Source organism: Bacillus rossius, chromosome 13 (assembly GCF_032445375.1).
Source record: "Bacillus rossius redtenbacheri isolate Brsri chromosome 13, Brsri_v3, whole genome shotgun sequence".
Lineage (NCBI taxonomy): Eukaryota > Metazoa > Arthropoda > Insecta > Phasmatodea > Bacillidae > Bacillus > Bacillus rossius.
In genome coordinates, this window is record NC_086340.1 from 12327958 (window position 1) to 12348962 (window position 21005).

Consider the following 21005-nt stretch of genomic DNA (forward strand, 5'->3'; position numbering starts at 1 on the left):
TAATAATTTTGTACAGGGTTGGGATTTAAAAACTTTTGAAAAATTGCCTATAAAACTAAACTATCACACATTTGACTTTTGGCTTTTTGATTAAGAAACGTAATTTACTGGCCTATGCGACCCTATACAAAAGCCGTCCATAAGAGCCCGTCTACAATAGTCCGAACCTGTGCGTGGTCCGTGTCCTTATCCGAATGTGAGTGACGTCACATTGTCTCACCGAAAACTTCCCTGTCCACAATTGCGATGTCCAATGTCCGAATGTATTGATTTCTAAAGTTGTCACCAGAGCGCAGTAAATGTGCCAAACCAAATGTTTTTGTTTATTGTTTTGATGCTTTGTAGTTTGAGATTGAACTTATGAAAGTTGTGGGACTTCAATATTATATATTCCATTTCCTTCAATAACAGAAACAAACACCACGTTTTCAAACGGGAACCGGAAATTCAAATAAATATTGTGAGTGTTCTGTTCTTTTTCTGTGTCCGAAGTGCACAGGTTGGGAAAAAAAGTTCAAATTGACGAATGTCTTCGGACCAAGTAGGTTCGGACCTTCGCCCACTTGACGCATGACGTCAGAGGGTCCACGTGGACCAATCAGCGACGAGTGTCCTTCGGACACAGTTTAGGACATTGCTATTGTAGACGGGCCTTAAAAGGAACGTTGAACGTTCGGCAGTTTGTTTCATTACCTGGCCGTCGCAGCCTCCCGTCACCACGTGCTGCTGCCCCTGCCTCGTCACGGCCAGGGCCGAGATGCCCCTCCGGTGAGCGTTGTGGATCAAGTAGATGAGCCGGCCCGTCTGCGGGGTGAAGGCGCGGATGGATCCGTCGTTCCAGCCTCAAAACAAAGTTCAAACCGTGTCGGGACACTTGCACTGCTGACAGATACAAAACACCGCACAGTCCTGCAGTCCGGACTAGACGGAACTAAGACCCTGTCCGGATCATAAAAACAACCGGATTAAATGGAATTTGCCTTAATATGCACGTAATATAAGTTTAAGATGGGTAAAACTAAAAATAATAGATTTTTTCTACCATAAATATAACTTTTCTTACAGCTTAATTATAGTAATTATTTACATTTTTTCCCTACACTCTGATGTAGGTATAAGAAAACAAACATATTTGATATCAAAATTATTTATTATTTTTAAATTAAAAAGAGCCCGTCCAGATTAACCGGATATGCAAGTTACGAATTAGTTTGACTACTGTATATTCATTTACCCAAAGTCACACACCCAAATAATCCTTGTCCGTGCTTTTACGGATTATTTTTGCTGTGGAAAAGGTGAAAGGTTAGTTATCTTTTTCCGGAAGGGTAGGGTTTTTCGCACGGCTACATGATCGTAGCTGGTTGGTTAAAGTCAATAACATTTGAAATACTCTAAAATCAGGAAACTGTATGGATTCTCAAAAAAATGGTGCTTTTGATTCTCACAGCGAAGTTGCACGAGCGAGCCGAAAATTTTGGTTATGTTTGGGGACAGTGAATTGTAGGCATTCCACATTTAGACCATAGCTGCTGTGTTTGTAGATGTAGTAATACCAACAACCCATTACATGTACTTACCATGCAATGAAATAAAGTGTAGGCTACACCAAAAAGTAATTAATTTTTGCTAAAAAATGCATGTTATAACAAAAAGAAAAAAAAAACTTATATACAGGTATGGAAAACAGTTTTAAACTTACCACTGACGATGGACTTGCCATCATATGTAAGTCGCACACATGTGCAACTGAAATTTTGTACGGTAATACGGATAAGCTCCCGCGAAGTTTCTGTTTCCCACACTCGAATGTCATTTTTGCTGCTGGTTAAAAACTTCTTTGGGTAATTGCTGAAAAGATTAGACATGTATGTTCATAAACTTCACTTTTTTGCCACCAAATCATTTACTATTTATGAATAGTGCTTATACGGCTCTAGGTCCACACTTTGTAAAACTAGAAATTAAAAAGTATATTTTTATACAGTGGAGTTGAGCAAATCCAAAATAATTGGGGCAGAGACCTGTTTGGATCACCATAACTGAATAATTTTCATAATGCAAAAGCATGTGGTAAAATACATCCCTACACACATTTAGGTATCACGTAACACAGCTTTTAACATTTTTATAAGCACTAAATCACTAAACATGTTGATAATTAGATCAAGACATCAAAAATAAATATTAAAATCATTTGGATTACTCAGATTCTTTGGATAGCAGGGATAGGATTAGCCTGACTCCACTGTACATTTGTACTTCAGAGGCATAAAACACTATATCACATAAACTAAATTGTTCAAGAGAGCAGTAAATTATTTTCTTTCCAGCTATTTGTCATGGGTCTTGGCTGATCCAAAGAGTTGGTAGTAATGATTTGTCAGTCAAAGTAGAGACTTTTGAGTGAGAGCAGTTAAATGTAGACAGAGCTAATAATGGAATGAAGAAAAGCTTGCAAAAATTCACAATTGGGACCAAGGTCACCATCTGAGAAACAGTAATTTAATTTATAGTCATGTTATTTTTTTTAATGTGGTTAAAATAAAATTTTTACTAATACTCAAGTGAAAAAGTGGTTGTAATTTGTATAATTTTTACCTTTATTTTATTAATATGAAATGTTTCTAAGTATTAAAAGGTTTTCAAGTATTTGGCAGCTATGAATTAAATTTTAAATGGGCTACGCAAGCTATACGTACCTATTTACGAATTTGGTTGTATGTTAATATTTAGATGAAGTGCCGAGGTGTGCATGACATCATAGCAGCCAGCCGATCATTGAAGAAGCGCTGCTATGAGTGTCTAAACAGACCCACGACGGGTCAGTTGTGTGCAAAAATGGATGGAAACTTTCGACGAAAGAGTGAAGTTTCGCACGGCGTCTTGTGTGCTGCGGTGCGATGAAAAGGACTCCGGAAAGTGGGCCCAATGAAGTACACTATGGACTGTGTTTCAGACCGTCTGCTCAGGAGCAACAAGTAAGTGGCCATTGACCAGTATGATATCCCCCCCCTCAGAAGTTTGTAAAACGTGCAACAGCACAATTTTAAGAGACCTTTTTTGCGAGTCCATTTTTGCATACACAGTGAACACCCTAAGGTCTTGCGACTTAACGACCAGACATCGGCTCTCCTCGAATACGATGAGGGGTGAACTGATATGGATGGGGCTGGACACAGATGAATATTGGTAAGGGAGACCGGGAGCGTCTCAAGAAAACCCATTGGCTCACCGCTACGTCAAACGTGCAAAAGAAAACCTGAATTTGAATTCAGTAATAATATACAGTAGAAGTAGCTTGGCTTTTGGGTTGTAGTTGTGTGTCCAAGGCACAAATATATACCCAACGTTTCAGTCGACATTGAAGCTGCCATCATCAGGGTAGAGTTATCTACTGAGGTTGTAGTTAATAGTAAGGCAGTATTTCGGGGGAAGTCCCCAGCCAACTGAATTTTTCATAGTGTTTTTTTGATGTATTGTGTTTCGTCACTCATTGAGCAAGGGCCAGGCCGAGAAGTCGTGTCGACTCGGCGATTTGGTCGTCGATAAGAATTAAAATGGAAATTAATTTCAGAAGATTTTATTTAGTAATCATTCCGAAAAATTTAAAGTCAATTAACAGTCATTAACAAAATTCTACATTTACTACCTGCAACAATTGTCTAGTTTCGTCAAGCATTTTTTGGTTCGTGCAAGCAACAGTCGACAGCAAACTGCTGAAGTTGCCGACTTACTGCGGGAAGGTGACGCTGAAGATGGCGTTCGTGTGGCAGGTGGCAAGCAGTTTCCCTTGGAAACTGTCCGTGTGGACGGTGTACATCTCGCACAGCTCCGTGCCCACCAGCAGCGAGTCTCCGCAGAGCCTCAAGGACGTCACCTTGGATCCGACGTTGGTGGTCTTCACCTGCGTGCACACGCATCGATCCAGAGACTGACGTGTTACAATTCTGAATGCCACATCCAACCCACGATTTTCTTTCGATAAAGAAGCATTAGATATAATATTGACACCATCACATATAAACAGGGACACCTGTATTTCGCGAATACATTTCGTGTCAAGGTATTTCACAAAATACTGTAGCTTTTCTCCTGTGGTTATTGGCCGAGGTCGGTGAGAGGTGTCGTCCCGCTCTTGACGGGGCCAATGAGAATGTGGTCACCGTACTGCTGCACCCTCACAATTTGCCATGGCTCTTAGAAAAACCTACAGTGTTTTGTGAAATGCCTTGACACGAAATGAAATCGCGAAATAAAGGTGTCCCTACGTATAAATCATCTTCATAGAATACAGTTGTCAGCAGACAATGTTCAAAAGCCAAAGTATTCGCACAGAAATAATAAAAAATACTTATTTAACCAAACTATATATTTTTCAATGACTATTCTTTACATTATATAATTATATAAAGTTTCTAAATACAATTTTGACAATACTTAGTTTTCATTACTTCAAGCTAGAAACAAGATTTATGGTGTTATTTTAAGGGGCCCGCCTACCTGGTCACACAGACGGTGTGCAGAGCTTCAGGAAAAACAACACGATTTCAAAACTACTCAAGATATCCTAGTGGGGTCTGTTTACGAAAGCTATTAAGAGTTCGCTGAGGCCCGAAAAGTACTTTTAATTTTGGATCATGTTTTTAAACTGTATTTCTAGAAGAGTTAAAATGGCTAAAAACGCATGTTTTCAGAGTAATTTTTAGGCGTAAAACAACCAGTACAGATTATTAAAAGCACTTAAGGGACTTGCATTACGATTACACCTTTATCTTCATTTCTCCACCATATAATGTTGCGGTCACCGTTAAAATGTCACGGTTATCCTGTGACGACGAGAAGACTGCGCGTCAATTCAGAGACTTGCGCTTAGAGGCGACACCGTGCTAGAAATACCATCCAAGCGTCGCACTTATCATCCCACCTCACTAACACACATACACCCCTGACGAGGCGGGCCCCTTAAGGCCAAATTCATTTTTCGAACAGGAGATTTTGATTTGATTGTTTTTTTTAAATATTTTTTTATTATGTATTCTGTTTATTAATAAAGATAGCAAGTTATTAAACACATATGACACACATTTTATGATACTTATTTCACTAAAACAGTGTCACATAGATAGATAAAGCAATAAGAATAAAAATAAATCTGCAAGAACTTGTTTGTACATTTTTCAAACATCAAAATTATATTAAGTATTAGGTTTAATAATATGAATTAAGTTTTAATAAAAAATGCTGATTATGTTTATGACAGTAGTTTCATTTACTATTGTATGGTGTATTGACCTAGTATTTTGGTAGTACATGGTGTATTGACATCATTTTCGGTGTTATTTGGGTTTGATATTAATTCACCAAATGAAAGTGTGTCTATTCATCACATGCCCCACACAGTATTGGTTAGTCACTGTACAGAAAATAGACATAAAAAAAATTGTTGTAAACCTGCAATATCAATTTAATATATTTGTTGTAGGTGCTGATTGAGTTTCAAAAAATTATATCCATCAAAAAAAGAGTGAATTTGGCACTCAATAGTAAAAGTCATAACCGACTGAAGTTATAGCTTTTTTCTACACTACCTAAGTAGGTACATGTTTTTAAAAGTGTGTGTGTGTGTATATATGTGTGTATGTGTGTATATATGTATGTATATATATATATAATGTGTGTGTATGTATACATATATGTATGTGTGTGTGTATATAAATATATATATATATATATATATATGTGTGTGTGTATGTGTGTGTACATATGTATATATAAAATCTAAAATCACAATCTCTACCATGTATTTGAATACTACACTAACATGATTTTTTTTTTGCACTGTTGATAAATTATCTAACACAATGCCTACAAAAACCTGGTGAACCAATTTTAGGAAATTTTCAGGCCCTTTCTATTTTCTTAGAATTTTTTTAAAGGGTCACTGTTTGTATATCATCAGCAAAATTTAACACAAAAAGAAATGGTGTACAAACATGTGCCAATTTTTATTGCAGAAAGCAAAATTCTTTTCAGAGATAATTTCCACAAGATTAAAATGGACAAAGTCCAACTATTTATTTTTAATGTGCGACTATAAATTGAAGCTAATCATCAATAAAAAGGGAGGGGAGAGACATGTATTCAAATTGCTAAAAGCTACTAAAAAAATAAATTTTAGTGATTTCCACCACCATTATGGTTATTTTGGGATTTTTCATGACTAACCCATCCAGTTTTTTTATTTTTATTTTTCATAACTTTGTCACCTGTATGTATACTGACTGATTGGATAAAATTTTGTAAATAAAAATTAAAGGAACACATAGTGAAAGTTCAATTTTTTTATCCCATTGATTTAATTATCGGATAAGGTATAAATATTTTGGAATAATTGTTATTTTATTTGTTATTCAGCTGATAGTCTGAACTAGGATGAGGCACTGGTTATATCTCAAATAGCATTTTTACATGGTCACTCACAATATCCAGATTGAGAAAAATATGTGTGTTATAGATAATAATTCTGACAACATTCTGAAACATAAAATACAAATGAACTACATAATATTAATGAGATAATGCCTTATGGTTTGTCTTGTTAACATTGATATCACAAAATATGGATAAGGTGTGAAACTGTGAGCTGGAGTAGCGAAAGAATGCACTGGTAGGGAAATAAATGGGAGTACTCTGAGGAAATCCTACCGCTAGGGTAAACATCCACTTCCAAAGAATCCTAGATTGACCCCACTGGTGTAATATTAACCTTAATCACAATCTGTAAAAAAAATTGCATGAACTTATGTACATGTGTAAGAAGTTAAACTTACTTGGTATACTAAAAAAAAACAAAGTAATTTTGCATGCAAATAATTAATAGAAATAAAATAATAAAATGACTGTAGTGATATAATAACACTGTAAAATTAAAATATCTAAATAAATATTCAATATAAATATCAACACATGTATAAAATTAATTATTTAATTTAGTATAACAACCCAGATAAATTTTTATTAATAATTAAAATCATTAATGCTGAATTTTAATACTAATTTATTAATTATAGTGATTTAGTAAATAATGTAAAAATACATAATTTATAATGCAAAAAATTATAGATACAGGAACATAACTTCAATTCAATAAATACACTTCAAACCGTTTTTAAACACATTTTCCATCACTGATATTCACAATCAATAAATGTTTTTAATTTTATGGACCAGTATTCAACAACAATCATTACAGTACAGGGTGAGCACAAATGATCAGAACACTTACAAACAATCATAAAACCTAAATGGTGTGGACGATTGAAAGAAGCTTCAGATGAATCATCCACACTGTTTTTCTTTATTGTGTACTTATAACCTGTGCTCATACTATATATGATTTAAAAGCACATATATATTTTTTATTTAGTTTTTCCTCATCCTGTCAATATTTTTGCATTTTGTGCATGCATTGTAAAAATTCATTCTCATCATTTTTCCATTTCGTGCCGAAAGATGCATGACTTCAAAAAAATTGCATTTCAGTTACATACAAGTCACGAGGGAAGCATAGCAACACACACAAGCGCGCGCGTGTTTATAAAATAAATGGCCGCCATACCTTTCTGAGGTGTGGCTCGGAAGGGTTCCTCAGCAGACCAGTGCTCGGCACGCTGACAGTCACTTCCTTGACTACTTCCACCGTTCCGTCGCCAGCTCCGACCACAATGTTGTCGCCTCCTTCCGAGCTGGGCAGGAGCAGCAAGGCTGTCACACCTGCATCCAGAGGCAGTACAAATTGTTAACTGAACCAAAAGTACCTGCTTCAGTTTATTTTCCACACTTATGAACTACAATGTTCTATATTCCACAGTTGTTTGGTGCTTAGTGTGAACTCTTGTATATAGAACTGTGTTGTGAGTTAACTTTGTGGCTCTTGTACCGGGCCAAGTGATAGACACAGTTTAAATCACCCGCGCCACAACTTTCTACAGTTGGCACCATGTTGGAACACTGCAAGTGTTGGCGTCCATAAACCGTGAGAGTGGCATCCCTGCAGTGAGAAACAAAAGACAGTCTTTGTTAGATCGGCATGATGGCGGTAGGTCGCAATGGTGCGGGCTGATGCTATCATGTAATTTATGTTGCATCGTCGGTTAAAAACTTCTCGATACAGTCCACATATATTTATCAACATTAACAACAGTAAACAGCCATACCAAAACTGACATCCATGCACTGATAAGTGAACTTCATAAGAGCAAGAGAACATGTTATTGTTAGTTTTTAAATCTCCTTCTAATAAATCATACTCAAAACTATTATTTTGATAATGAATAGTTTTTAGTACAATACGTAACGTGTAGGCATTTTTCGTGAAAAAAAACTTGAACACCCACATTTACTTCCGCGCTGAATTATTTTGATTGGTGTGCTGACAGAAGATGTTTCTGAAAAAAAAAACTCTCGAACAATCACGAAACACAGACAACGCTACAGTGTTTTCACTCTCAGCCAGTCTTAAATTTTTTTTGCGAAAAACACACGCCCCTAGTTAAGTGTTATACCGCTTCATTAATAAAGTCCTTCTTACACACACTATTTTTTTTTTTTGTGTGTCGACACTGGTAATTTTTGTACAGAGAAATAGGTCAGTATTTTTTACCTTCTTCAACTTCCGCAGCAGGTTCAATGCTAAATGACCGAGCCACATGAAACGTAATGTCGCACATGGCTGTCAGGGTGGGCAGTCATAATGTGCAGTTTTATCATGTCTGATCAGTGATCACACAAATAAAAAAAAAAGGTGCTAACAGCACTATTACATTATTTCCTTTGACAGGCACTTTGAACATAAAGTACAAACTTTCATTATACACCAATTTTTAAGTACCACAATTATCTGATTTTACAAATTTATCTCTTGGTACTAGGCCTGTGCAAATATTCGACTACACAAATCAATTGAAGCTCTTTTTAGTATTTGATTTGACTTCACCAGGAAATTTGCAATTTATTTTAAAAGCTTCAGTTGTAATGCAAAGCTTCACATTTGTTGTAAAGCTTTGAAACATTGGAAGCCTAAGACTCGCTCATAAAAATATTTAATTTTTTTGTGTTATTTATGTTTAGCTGAATAAAGTTGGTTACTTGTAAAAATCAAAAGGCGGCACTCCACTTGCTTTTATGAATGCTCAAGTGAAACTTCTTTGGCATTTCTAACCTCGAATATTAAATGCTCTCTTTATAACTCTTTGGCGTCAGTAACGTTTCAAAACAATGTTTCACGAAAACGTTGCATTAAAATTCAGCCCTGAAACTGTAATTGAATTTACTTTGATCGCGCTCACAGAAATTTCACTTCAAAAAATATTTAGTTACACAGCTAAAACAAAACTCATATAACACTATTTAACAATACTGATTTACATAAGTAATTAAATATATGTAGTTAGAACAAAATTTTCTTGCGAATATGACCCGTGGCACAGTAAACAACACAACAATAAGCTCAAACCTGTTGTGTTGCCCTCTGCCCAATACTCCCTTACTAGATGCCAGCATGTTGGATGACGTCAGGCTTAGGCGGGTCCCTACCGCAGCGACCCGCCTATCACTGCAACATGGCGGGGTTCAACCTGAGCCGCAAGCCGCCACGTGGAGCCCACTCAAGGGAACGAGGCCTGACAAGTTCTCTGCACCGTCCTCAACCTATTCTCCATCCTTATTGCGTCAAAAATGTTTCAAAATTAATGTTTCACAAAAATGTTGTTTTGAAAATTTACTCCCATCCCGCCCAAAGAAGTTTCATTTCAAAAACATACCATTCTTGAAGTTTTCAGCTGGCTCACTGGTGTTGATCTTCTTCTTGTTGACGAACTTGGCGAGACATCCCACGAGCACAGGGTGCTTGGCTGTCTCGCCGTCGCTGTAGTTGATTTTCACCTTCATTATGTCCCCTGTCGTGGTGCCGCAATACAGGTACTCGTCCCTGCTGTCTACCTGGAGATACAAGAGTAGCAGCAAGACAGGTACTCGTCTCTGCTGTCTACCTGGAGATACAAGAGTAGCAGCAATACAGGTACTCGTCTCTGCTGTCTACCTGGAGATACAAGAGTAGCAGCAATACAGGTACTCGTCCCTGCTGTCTACCTGGAGATACAAGAGTAGCAGCAATACAGGTACTTGTCTCTGCTGTCTACCTGGAGATACAAGAGTAGCAGCAATACAGGTACTCGTCTCTGCTGTCTACCTGGAGATACAAGAGTAGCAGCAATACAGGTACTCATCCCTGCTGTCTACCTGGAGATACAAGAGTAGCAGCAATACAGGTACTCGTCTCTGCTGTCTACCTGGAGATACAAGAGTAGCAGCAATACAGGTACTCGTCTCTGCTGTCTACCTGGAGATACAAGAGTAGCAGCAATACAGGTACTCGTCCCTGCTGTCTACCTGGAGATACAAGAGTAGCAGCAATACAGGTACTCGTCCCTGCTGTCTACCTGGAGATACAAGAGTAGCAGCAATACAGGTACTCGTCTCTGCTGTCTACCTGGAGATACAAGAGTAGCAGCAATACAGGTACTCGTCTCTGCTGTCTACCTGGAGATACAAGAGTAGCAGCAATACAGGTACTCGTCTCTGCTGTCTACCTGGAGATACAAGAGTAGCAGCAATACAGGTACTCGTCTCTGCTGTCTACCTGGAGATACAAGAGTAGCAGCAATACAGGTACTCGTCCCTGCTGTCTACCTGGAGATACAAGAGTAGCAGCAATACAGGTACTCGTCTCTACTGTCTACCTGGAGATACAAGAGTAGCAGCAATACAGGTACTCGTCCCTGCTGTCTACCTGGAGATACAAGAGTAGCAGCAATACAGGTACTCGTCCCTGCTGTCTACCTGGAGATACAAGAGTAGCAGCAATACAGGTACTCGTCTCTGCTGTCTACCTGGAGATACAAGAGTAGCAGCAATACAGGTACTCGTCCCTGCTGTCTACCTGGAGATACAAGAGTAGCAGCAATACAGGTACTCGTCCCTGCTGTCTACCTGGAGATACAAAGGTAGCAGCAATACAGGTACTCGTCTCTGCTGTCTACCTGGAGATACAAGAGTAGCAGCAATACAGGTACTCGTCCCTGCTGTCTACCTGGAGCTACAAGAGTAGCAGCAATACAGGTACTCATCCCTGCTGTCTACCTGGAGCTACAAGAGTAGCAGCAATACAGGTACTCGTCCCTGCTGTCTACCTGGAGATACAAGAGTAGCAGCAATACAGGTACTCATCCCTGCTGTCTACCTGGAGATCCAAGAGTAGAGAAATACAGGTACTCGTCCCTGCTGTCCACCTGGAGATACAAGAGTAGCAGCAAGACAGGTACTAGTAGCAATACAGGTACTCATCTCTGCTGTCTACCTGGAGATGCAAGAGTAGCAGCTATACAGGTACTCGTCCCTGCTGTCTACCTGGAGCTACAAGAGTAGCAGCAATACAGGTACTCATCCCTTCTGTCTACCTGGAGATCCAAGAGTAGAGAAATACAGGTACTCGTCCCTGCTGTCTACCTGGAGATACAAGAGTAGCAGCAAGACAGGTACTAGTAGCAATACAGGTACTCATCTCTGCTGTCTACCTGGAGATACAAGAGTAGCAGCAAGACAGGTACTCGTAGCAATACAGGTACTTGTCTCTGCTGTCTACCTGGAGATACAAGAGTAGCAGCAATACAGGTACTCGTCTCTGCTGTCTACCTGGAGATACAAGAGTAGCAGCAATACAGGTACTCATCCCTGCTGTCTACCTGGAGATACAAGAGTAGCAGCAATACGGGTACTCGTCTCTGCTGTCTACCTGGAGATACAAGAGTAGCAGCAATACAGGTACTCGTCTCTGCTGTCTACCTGGAGATACAAGAGTAGCAGCAATACAGGTACTCGTCTCTGCTGTCTACCTGGAGATACAAGAGTAGCAGCAATACAGGTACTCGTCCCTGCTGTCTACCTGGAGATACAAGAGTAGCAGCAATACAGGTACTCGTCCCTGCTGTCTACCTGGGGATACAAGAGTAGCAGCAATACAGGTACTCGTCTCTGCTGTCTACCTGGAGATACAAGAGTAGCAGCAATACAGGTACTCGTCTCTGCTGTCTACCTGGAGATACAAGAGTAGCAGCAATACAGGTACTCGTCTCTGCTGTCTACCTGGAGATTCAAGAGTAGCAGCAATACAGGTACTCGTCTCTGCTGTCTACCTGGAGATACAAGAGTAGCAGCAATACAGGTACTCGTCCCTGCTGTCTACCTGGAGATACAAGAGTAGCAGCAATACAGGTACTCGTCTCTGCTGTCTACCTGGAGATACAAGAGTAGCAGCAATACAGGTACTCGTCGCTGCTGTCTACCTGGAGATACAAGAGTAGCAGCAATACAGGTACTCGTCCCTGCTGTCTACCTGGAGATACAAGAGTAGCAGCAATACAGGTACTCGTCTCTGCTGTCTACCTGGAGATACAAGAGTAGCAGCAATACAGGTACTCGTCCCTGCTGTCTACCTGGAGATACAAGAGTAGCAGCAATACAGGTACTCGTCCCTGCTGTCTACCTGGAGATACAAGAGTAGCAGCAATACAGGTACTCGTCTCTGCTGTCTACCTGGAGCTACAAGAGTAGCAGCAATACAGGTACTCGTCCCTGCTGTCTACCTGGAGATACAAGAGTAGCAGCAATACAGGTACTCGTCCCTGCTGTCTACCTGGAGATACAAGAGTAGCAGCAATACAGGTACTCATCCCTGCTGTCTACCTGGAGATCCAAGAGTAGAGAAATACAGGTACTCGTCCCTGCTGTCCACCTGGAGATACAAGAGTAGCAGCAATACAGGTACTCGTCCCTGCTGTCTACCTGGAGATACAAGAGTAGCAGCAATACAGGTACTCGTCTCTGCTGTCTACCTGGAGATACAAGAGTAGCAGCAATACAGGTACTCGTCCCTGCTGTCTACCTGGAGATACAAGAGTAGCAGCAATACAGGTACTCGTCCCTGCTGTCTACCTGGAGATACAAGAGTAGCAGCAATACAGGTACTCGTCTCTGCTGTCTACCTGGAGATACAAGAGTAGCAGCAATACAGGTACTCGTCCCTGCTGTCTACCTGGAGCTACAAGAGTAGCAGCAATACAGGTACTCGTCCCTGCTGTCTACCTGGAGCTACAAGAGTAGCAGCAATACAGGTACTCATCCCTTCTGTCTACCTGGAGATACAAGAGTAGCAGCAATACAGGTACTCGTCCCTGCTGTCTACCTGGAGCTACAAGAGTAGCAGCAATACAGGTACTCATCCCTGCTGTCTACCTGGAGATACAAGAGTAGCAGCAATACAGGTACTCGTCCCTGCTGTCTACCTGGAGATACAAGAGTAGCAGCAATACAGGTACTCATCCCTGCTGTCTACCTGGAGATCCAAGAGTAGAGAAATACAGGTACTCGTCCCTGCTGTCCACCTGGAGATACAAGAGTAGCAGCAAGACAGGTACTAGTAGCAATACAGGTACTCATCTCTGCTGTCTACCTGGAGATGCAAGAGTAGCAGCTATACAGGTACTCGTCCCTGCTGTCTACCTGGAGCTACAAGAGTAGCAGCAATACAGGTACTCATCCCTTCTGTCTACCTGGAGATCCAAGAGTAGAGAAATACAGGTACTCGTCCCTGCTGTCTACCTGGAGATACAAGAGTAGCAGCAAGACAGGTACTAGTAGCAATACAGGTACTCATCTCTGCTGTCTACCTGGAGATACAAGAGTAGCAGCAAGACAGGTACTCGTAGCAATACAGGTACTCATCTCTGCTGTCTACCTGGAGATCTAAGAGTAGCGGCAATACAGGTACTCATCTCTGCTGTCTACCTGGAGATCCAAGAGTAGCGGCAATACAGGTACTTGTCTCTGCTGTCTACCTGGAGATACAAGAGTAGCAGCAAGACAGGTACTCGTCTCTGCTGTCTACCTGGAGATCCAAGAGTAGCAGCTATACAGGTACTCGTCTCGACTGTCTACCTGGAGATCCAAGAGTAGCAGCAATACAGGTACTCGTCTCTGCTGTCTACCTGGAGATCCAAGAGTAGCAACAACACAGGTACTTGTATCTGCTGTCTACCTGGAGATACAAGAGTAGCAGCAATAGTTAAACCTCGATTATCCGGCCCTCGTTCATCCAGATCCACTGGTAAATCCATATCAGATCTGCAGACACTTAATGTCGACGCAAAATATTTTTTTAATTTTTTCATTATATATCTTACGTATGAACATAACTGGACCAAAAAGGCATTGGACTTAATACATTAAAATTTCCATTGCATGGTGCATACACATTTCATTGCATACAAAAATTTCACCCTCGGTGTGTCTATAGTAGTCTACTTCAAAAACCCCCATGTGGTCGTAAAAATATTAGTGTGTGTTTCATTTTAAAAATTTTATGTAAATGTGTAACACACAACCAAAAAAACTATAACTCTGCTAACAAATTTAGGGCCTACCATGAACAACTTCAAAATTAACTCCTACACTACAGATTCCTGCATTTCACTGCCCAAAAAAGTGCTGCTTATCAAAAAATACTGTAATAATCACAGTGAGTTTCTGTCCGATAACAACCCAAGCATTTTCTAAACACATGCTGGACACTCACCACAAGACACAGAACAATTCTTCGTATCATGCCCATGGCAACATCACTTGCCGAAAGACTTCTGGTCACGGGATGTATCGTCCACACTCGTAAGTTGTTCATGCCCGCAGAACAAAACGACTTAGGTTTATTCGAGCTTCTGCACAGAACTGTCGCATCGCCAGACGTCCCTGTGACCGACAGACTTCCTACAAACAGCATTTACAAACATGTTTAATTTCATGAATTTATCATAAAATATTTTTCCTTACCCCAAGTCCTAACAAGAAAGGTAAAAAACTAAACGTTAAATATTTTAAATAAATTAAATACCATTTAAATGACAACTAAATAATTTTATTCCACAATCAATATATAGCAAGATTAAATATTAAATGTTTTTCATAAACTGACCCCACTCGGATATCTTGAGAAGTTTTCAAATCGAGTGGTTTTTATTTCTATGTGTTGCCAAGTAGGTGAGGACCATAATTTTAAGAATCTCTTTTCTCAGAAAAAAATCAAATTCCCTCCAACTTCCGTAATATTTTGAATTTGGATCACATACATACCGCACAAAGCTTCGTTGTTTTCAATGTCCCACACAATAACATAGGAATCATCGCGTCCACCAAGAGACGTCAACAACTTGCTGTCGCAGGAGAACGCTAGAGATTCCACTCGCACCTTGTGAAGCTCATGTTTCATGATCTCCTCGCGTTTCTCAAAGTCCCAGAGTCTAACACTCGCCTGAAATGAGAAAAAATAACTCGCAAAACACCCGATAATTTGGGATACAGCCAAAGACATTAGTCGCACATGATTAGGGGCAATACTGCATGTTGAATTATTATTAAACAGAAATAACACAAAAAATAAATATAAAAACACCACGCAAAACCAAAATACAACTTAACCATAAAAAAAAAAATAATAATTAATCAGCAACTTAACAAAACCTTCAATCAAATCACAAACTATTTAGATATTAATATTTTGAATAATTAATTAATGTGTTTTATTTACCATGAATTTTGTACCAAAATACATTAATTTAATAGTAAAAAAATTATTTTACTTTAGTGAAGCATCTTACCAACTCATTTTTACATTAATGATGAGTGTACTTTTTCAAACACACACATTTTTTCCAATTTACTTTTATTGTTCTGAGTGATTCTATCCTAGACATGCCTGTTACAAATTGTTATTTAATTGCATTGTTTATCGCATTCACAATGATCCTACATTGGTAGACAAGTATTACGAAACATATGACTGTCATATTTGCTGAACAATTCTTTATGAATGAACAGAATTTTATTAAAGTTTATACAAACTCTGAAGTCTTCTATTTAAAAAATAAAATAAAATAGGCTTAAAAATAAACCCATAAAATCTTGCCTCTACACATTTACATTTCTTCCAAAGCGAAATTTTACAGAGTACATATTTATTATAAGAATAGGTAATACAAAGTGTTCTTTCATTTTCTTTTCAGAGTAAATTCTATGACATCTAACAAATGTACATACTTTAAAAATATCATGAAATAATCCTTGAAGCAGTAATTTATTTTTGATATTTTACTTTTACTGTAGGTAATCATGCTGCAACAAACACTACAATCACAATACAAAGATTTTCAGGCAGGATGATAAGTGTGACACTCGCTGTTTATAGAAATGGTTCAAACCCTCTTGTGCAATCAACAATTAAGGAGTACATATTTAAGGACCCCTTAATTCATCACCTTCGCCACAATAGAGAGATAGAAACCTTATTTAATAATTTTGTAATATCACAAAATCCCTTTAAGGGGAAAAAAAATGTTAAATAGTTCATGCACAAAAAAATAATTATATTGTTTAGTTTGATTCTTACAGATTAACACCCTGTCCTACCCCTTCCATATGTCTATAATTATTACTGGAAAACACATCCAATTCTAACCTTAACATTTACTTTGATTATAAAATTACATTTACTTTATAAGTACACAATAAGACAAAAAAAACAACTAATTTTTAGTTTAAAGGTGGTATACAAAAAAGTGAAAAACACACTCATATTTTTACATTTAATGTAATCACATGGCCCAATATTCTTTGATTTTACTGGGAATGCACAAAGTGTTGTTTTTTTTTGCTGCAAATCAGAAACGGAAAAAATTATTACAATACCTGCATTTACCCATTTTTCGTGCTAATGGTCTTTCAGGATTTTTTGAGGATTCTTATTGAAATTTAAGAGCCCAAATTCAATTAAAGACAAATTAAGGACTTTTTAAGAATATTAAGGAGGCATACGTACCCTGCCAGCAATGTACTGCCTCTAAACATATTTCACAAATACATTGCTTGGTACGTTACAACCACAACCATACATAATCAGGTGTCAGGTTGAGAAATTGATTACACAAAAAATATTTCAAAAGCCCATTTGGGTCTGAATCTGAGATAGATCAACGTAATATCAGACCAATGAACATAATATTTGTGTAGGCTATATTTACATAATACAATAATATATTTTCTGAAGATTGGTACGTATTGTTTAGTCAACAATATTTTGTTCTTAACAGCTGGTATCATGAGGCCTACCCAACTCTCAAATTTTCAAGTGAGCCATTAGGGGTTTTAAAAATATATATACACAAAATGTATGATTAATTTAGTTCTGTTAGTATAGGCCTAAAAAAGTAAAAAAAATTATTTGTGCATTTTTCAAAGGATAATTTGTTGGAAAATTTGCATTATTTGCAGAAACATTTTTTTGGTAAATTATGGAATATTTTCCCAAAAAAAATAATTTTCTGGAAAACTACAACATCTCCAGTTACAGTAAAGTAATAGACAAGTAGCTGGCTTACAGCGAAACCCATGTGGTTAAGCTGGCCCGAAGCTATCATTTTGCCGTCAGGCGAAATGTCGAGGGCAGTAATGAAGTTGGTGTGCCCGCAGAGGAACTCCTGCCGCTTGGTCGCCCGGTTCTGGACGACAATCTTCGAGCCCAGGGGATAAATTAAATGGCACATATCCGGGTGTAGCAGCAGACCATTCGGTGTTATGCCTTAAAACACAATCATAATATCGCACTGTGAAAGTAATAGAGCCATATCTCAAAAAAATGTGAAATTGAGTTAAGATCGCCAATGGAAACAACATCTGCCAATCTTACCAATGTAATAAGGCCATAGCTGAATTTTGAAAAATAACGGTCAAAATACGATGTTGCGATGGACGCAAGTCTGAAATTTAACCATGTTATTGCAATAATATAGCCTATTGTTTGTGTTAAAAAGTTTTTACTTTTGACATGTGGCCATATTACTTTGACAGTGCGATTATTATTATACAAGGGTGATTCAGATATAAATCGGAATTTGGTTCACTCGACTCAACGGAGAGGTGAGAGGCATGCACTCGGCCCTCATACTCATGTCAGACACTTCAGTGCCGTTGTGACAGTATCAGCGTCAGTTTCATGACGCGTTACCATTTGTTTTCTCGCCAACGATGGTATGAAATCGAGTGAAATTTTGAAGACTCCAAGCACAGTTAGGTGATGCTACTCCGAGTGAAACCCATGAGTTTAATTGGGCCCTGAAGTTTCGAAATGATCATGAAAAAGTGGGAAATCAAAGACATAAATGGCATCCGGTGACCAGCGTCGATGAAGAAAATCCCTTAAGATCTCATTGAAACCGTAAATGATTTTTTTTTTATTTGAATCTAAAATCAAATTATTCACGAGTTTTCAAATAAATTTAAAATCAAATTTAAAGATACAGTGAAAATGAAACTTTTTTTCCCCTTCAAACATCACAGTTGCCCCAGAAAAAAATTATTCAAAATACAGTAAAATGAAAGAAAAAAAAAAGAGAACAATATATGGTACCAAAATATAAAGGTGTGAAGTTAAAGATAATAAAACATACCAAGGCATGTTCTTGAATTATTTACATTGCAGGTTTGGAAACAATTTTGTTGATCTAAACAATATAAAAATACAAATATAATACTTTTAAAATTTTAATGATAATCACAGATTTCTTAATATGTAAAATGAATGCATTTATATGTTGCAGAAAACACACTGAATTTCTCACTAATTAGGTTCATACAAATAAACTTTTATATTTAAATTTTTTGTGAATGTGTTCCACTTGCTGTATCTACTAAGACACGTGGAAATTGCATGGATTCTTTTGGTAGCAAGATTAATTGCAAAAATGTCTACCTCTCTATTGCTCTGATGATTGTATCTCTACGACTGTAGTTAAGTTAACTACAATCCAGCAATAGCGTGACAGAATAATATCGACCCATTCAAAAGAAGGGGAGGTTCTACATTAAGGAACCAGCTAATAAGAAAGCATATTTGGGTAGAGTTCACACAGAACTGTCACTATTAGACTGACATCAAATGAATCCTCTAAATTTCCCGGTAATAACTAATAAAAAAAATATATATAGGTATTTGATTTGAAATGTTGAATCAAATATCAAATTTTTCACAAGTATCAAAGGCTGATTTCTAACGCCATGGCTTTTCCAGGAATAAATTAATGTAATTCCTAAGTTTTTTGTTAACACTACTGGTTTGAGAAATTACAGTTTACAGGAAACATTAGATAGGCTGTGAAATGATGCAACCATCGCAATATTGTGCTTAATTTCTTGTTACAGTAGCCGAGACTGTTTTCCACAAGAGATTGGCCTGATTGTTGTCGCCACCCTACTGTTTACGGTAATTATTGGACATTGTGGATTTTTAGAACGGAAAACATTGTTTTCATACACTAGCTTACATTACTATACCAGCATCGGACATTGCAGCTTCGGGAAACGATAAGTAAATAAAAACAGAAAATATGTTTTTCAAGGACTTATCCAAGTACAAGTTTTTTTTTCACAAACCAGTAGGAATTAAGAAATCTTTCTTGCAGGGTTAATTCAAGAATGTCTCTAGTAGACTATATGGAAAACATATATTTCTATCTATTGCAGGTAAATAATAAATGACAGTGGCAGTGTAAAAGCATAGGAAGTGAGATGTAAGTTATCAAAATTTTTAAAATTAAAATAAAAACTGTGTTTTTTTGTTTCTTTTGCCAATTTTGAAAGTAGCCACTTAATGGAACCATAAGCTCACGTAAAAAAAAAAGAAATCTTAACCTATCTTTTTTACGGCAGGTTACATGCTTTCACACATGACAAGTCAGTGCTGTGTACTCCCATACTACCGAAAATAATCGTTGTCAAAGATTAATACTTGGGTTGGGTTTGGATGAACAGTACAGATTTAAGTTTTTTTTACCTTCCACATCACCACAAAATTCAAATACAAAATTTCAACGTACTTACGTATAGAGAGCCACAGTATCAAGTTTCTACGGTAAACCACAATGGCGATGCGTCACTGCACAGGCTATCTAATGTACCCTATAAATGATAATTTCTCAGAAACCAGTAGGAATTTAGAAAGACTGTTTTCAGGGTATACAGAGAAACGTCTTTCGTGTTTCATTTTCGGAATTTTATTATTTTACTTACGAAAAACCCGTGGCGTTAGAATTTTACTTCTGCTTATCCGAGGTGCCGTCTACACTAACTCGGTTATTCGAGACGCTTCTGTATCACAATTAGTTCTAGTACATCGCGAATTTAAAATTACCTCTCATTTTGTTTATATTATGCCTCCTTGCGTAGATTTTTAAAACTCAACTTTAAATTTAAAACTAGGCTGCTTAAGCAAATCTGATTTGTACAGCTGTATAAAAAAATTAAGCAGTTGCAATTAAACTCCTCTAAAGCAAGATTTTATTACCATCAAAACCGATGACAGACAGTAGTTCTAAGTTTTCAACTTCCTCCACTTCAATTTCCTTCGCCATTATACAGAAATTGTGATGGACGAACAAAATATTTCAAACACTACGCGACTACACCGCCATTTATAAACAAACCAATCAAGTCAAATGCGCCATAGAAGTAAGTAAAATTATGAAAGCAAATCACTGAAAACCAAGGAGTATGGAAGTAGAGAGAGATTTCACTACCGGTTGAACCTCTTTGCTTATTTGTTGAGTAATAATACCAACAACCAGCGTGAAATAAACCTTACAATAATATACTTTAATACGTAGTTTTATTAATGCTTAATTTTGAATTATGGTTTTAAAATAGTGTCATAGCTTTTCTTAATTTATTATATGTATGTACGAAAATTAAATTCAGTTACTGATTAAAAAGTTTTAATTGTCCCAATAGCACAGGATATAGCGCGTATTTGTATAGGATCTAAGGCACTTACTATGTTCCAGTTTGTT

At 37.7% G+C, this 21005-nt stretch overlaps 1 protein-coding gene across 4 annotated transcripts in view; it reads right to left on the minus strand.

The window, feature by feature from the left end:
* LOC134538248 (cilia- and flagella-associated protein 52) overlaps positions 1-20695 on the minus strand; it is a 35608-nt gene extending 14913 nt beyond the window's left edge. For 2 of the 4 annotated variants that reach the window (XR_010076110.1, XM_063379399.1), the window contains exons 1-9: positions 20504-20695; positions 17544-17743; positions 15244-15421; positions 14693-14880; positions 9825-10002; positions 7622-7776; positions 3738-3907; positions 1703-1851; positions 694-842 (exon numbers count right to left, since the gene is read on the minus strand). Coding sequence is in view for 1 of the 4 variants with exons in the window: in XM_063379399.1 (XP_063235469.1) it covers positions 694-842; positions 1703-1851; positions 3738-3907; positions 7622-7776; positions 9825-10002; positions 14693-14880; positions 15244-15421; positions 17544-17743; positions 20504-20570 (1434 nt within the window). In the remaining 3 variants the exon portion in view is untranslated. Of the gene's footprint in view, positions 1-693; positions 843-1702; positions 1852-3737; positions 3908-7621; positions 7777-9824; positions 10003-14692; positions 14881-15243; positions 15422-17543; positions 17744-20350 lie in introns of all 4 variants that reach the window. The other 2 variants (XR_010076112.1, XR_010076111.1) reach the window with 2 other exon arrangements.
* Between the last annotated feature and the right edge of the window lie 310 nt (positions 20696-21005).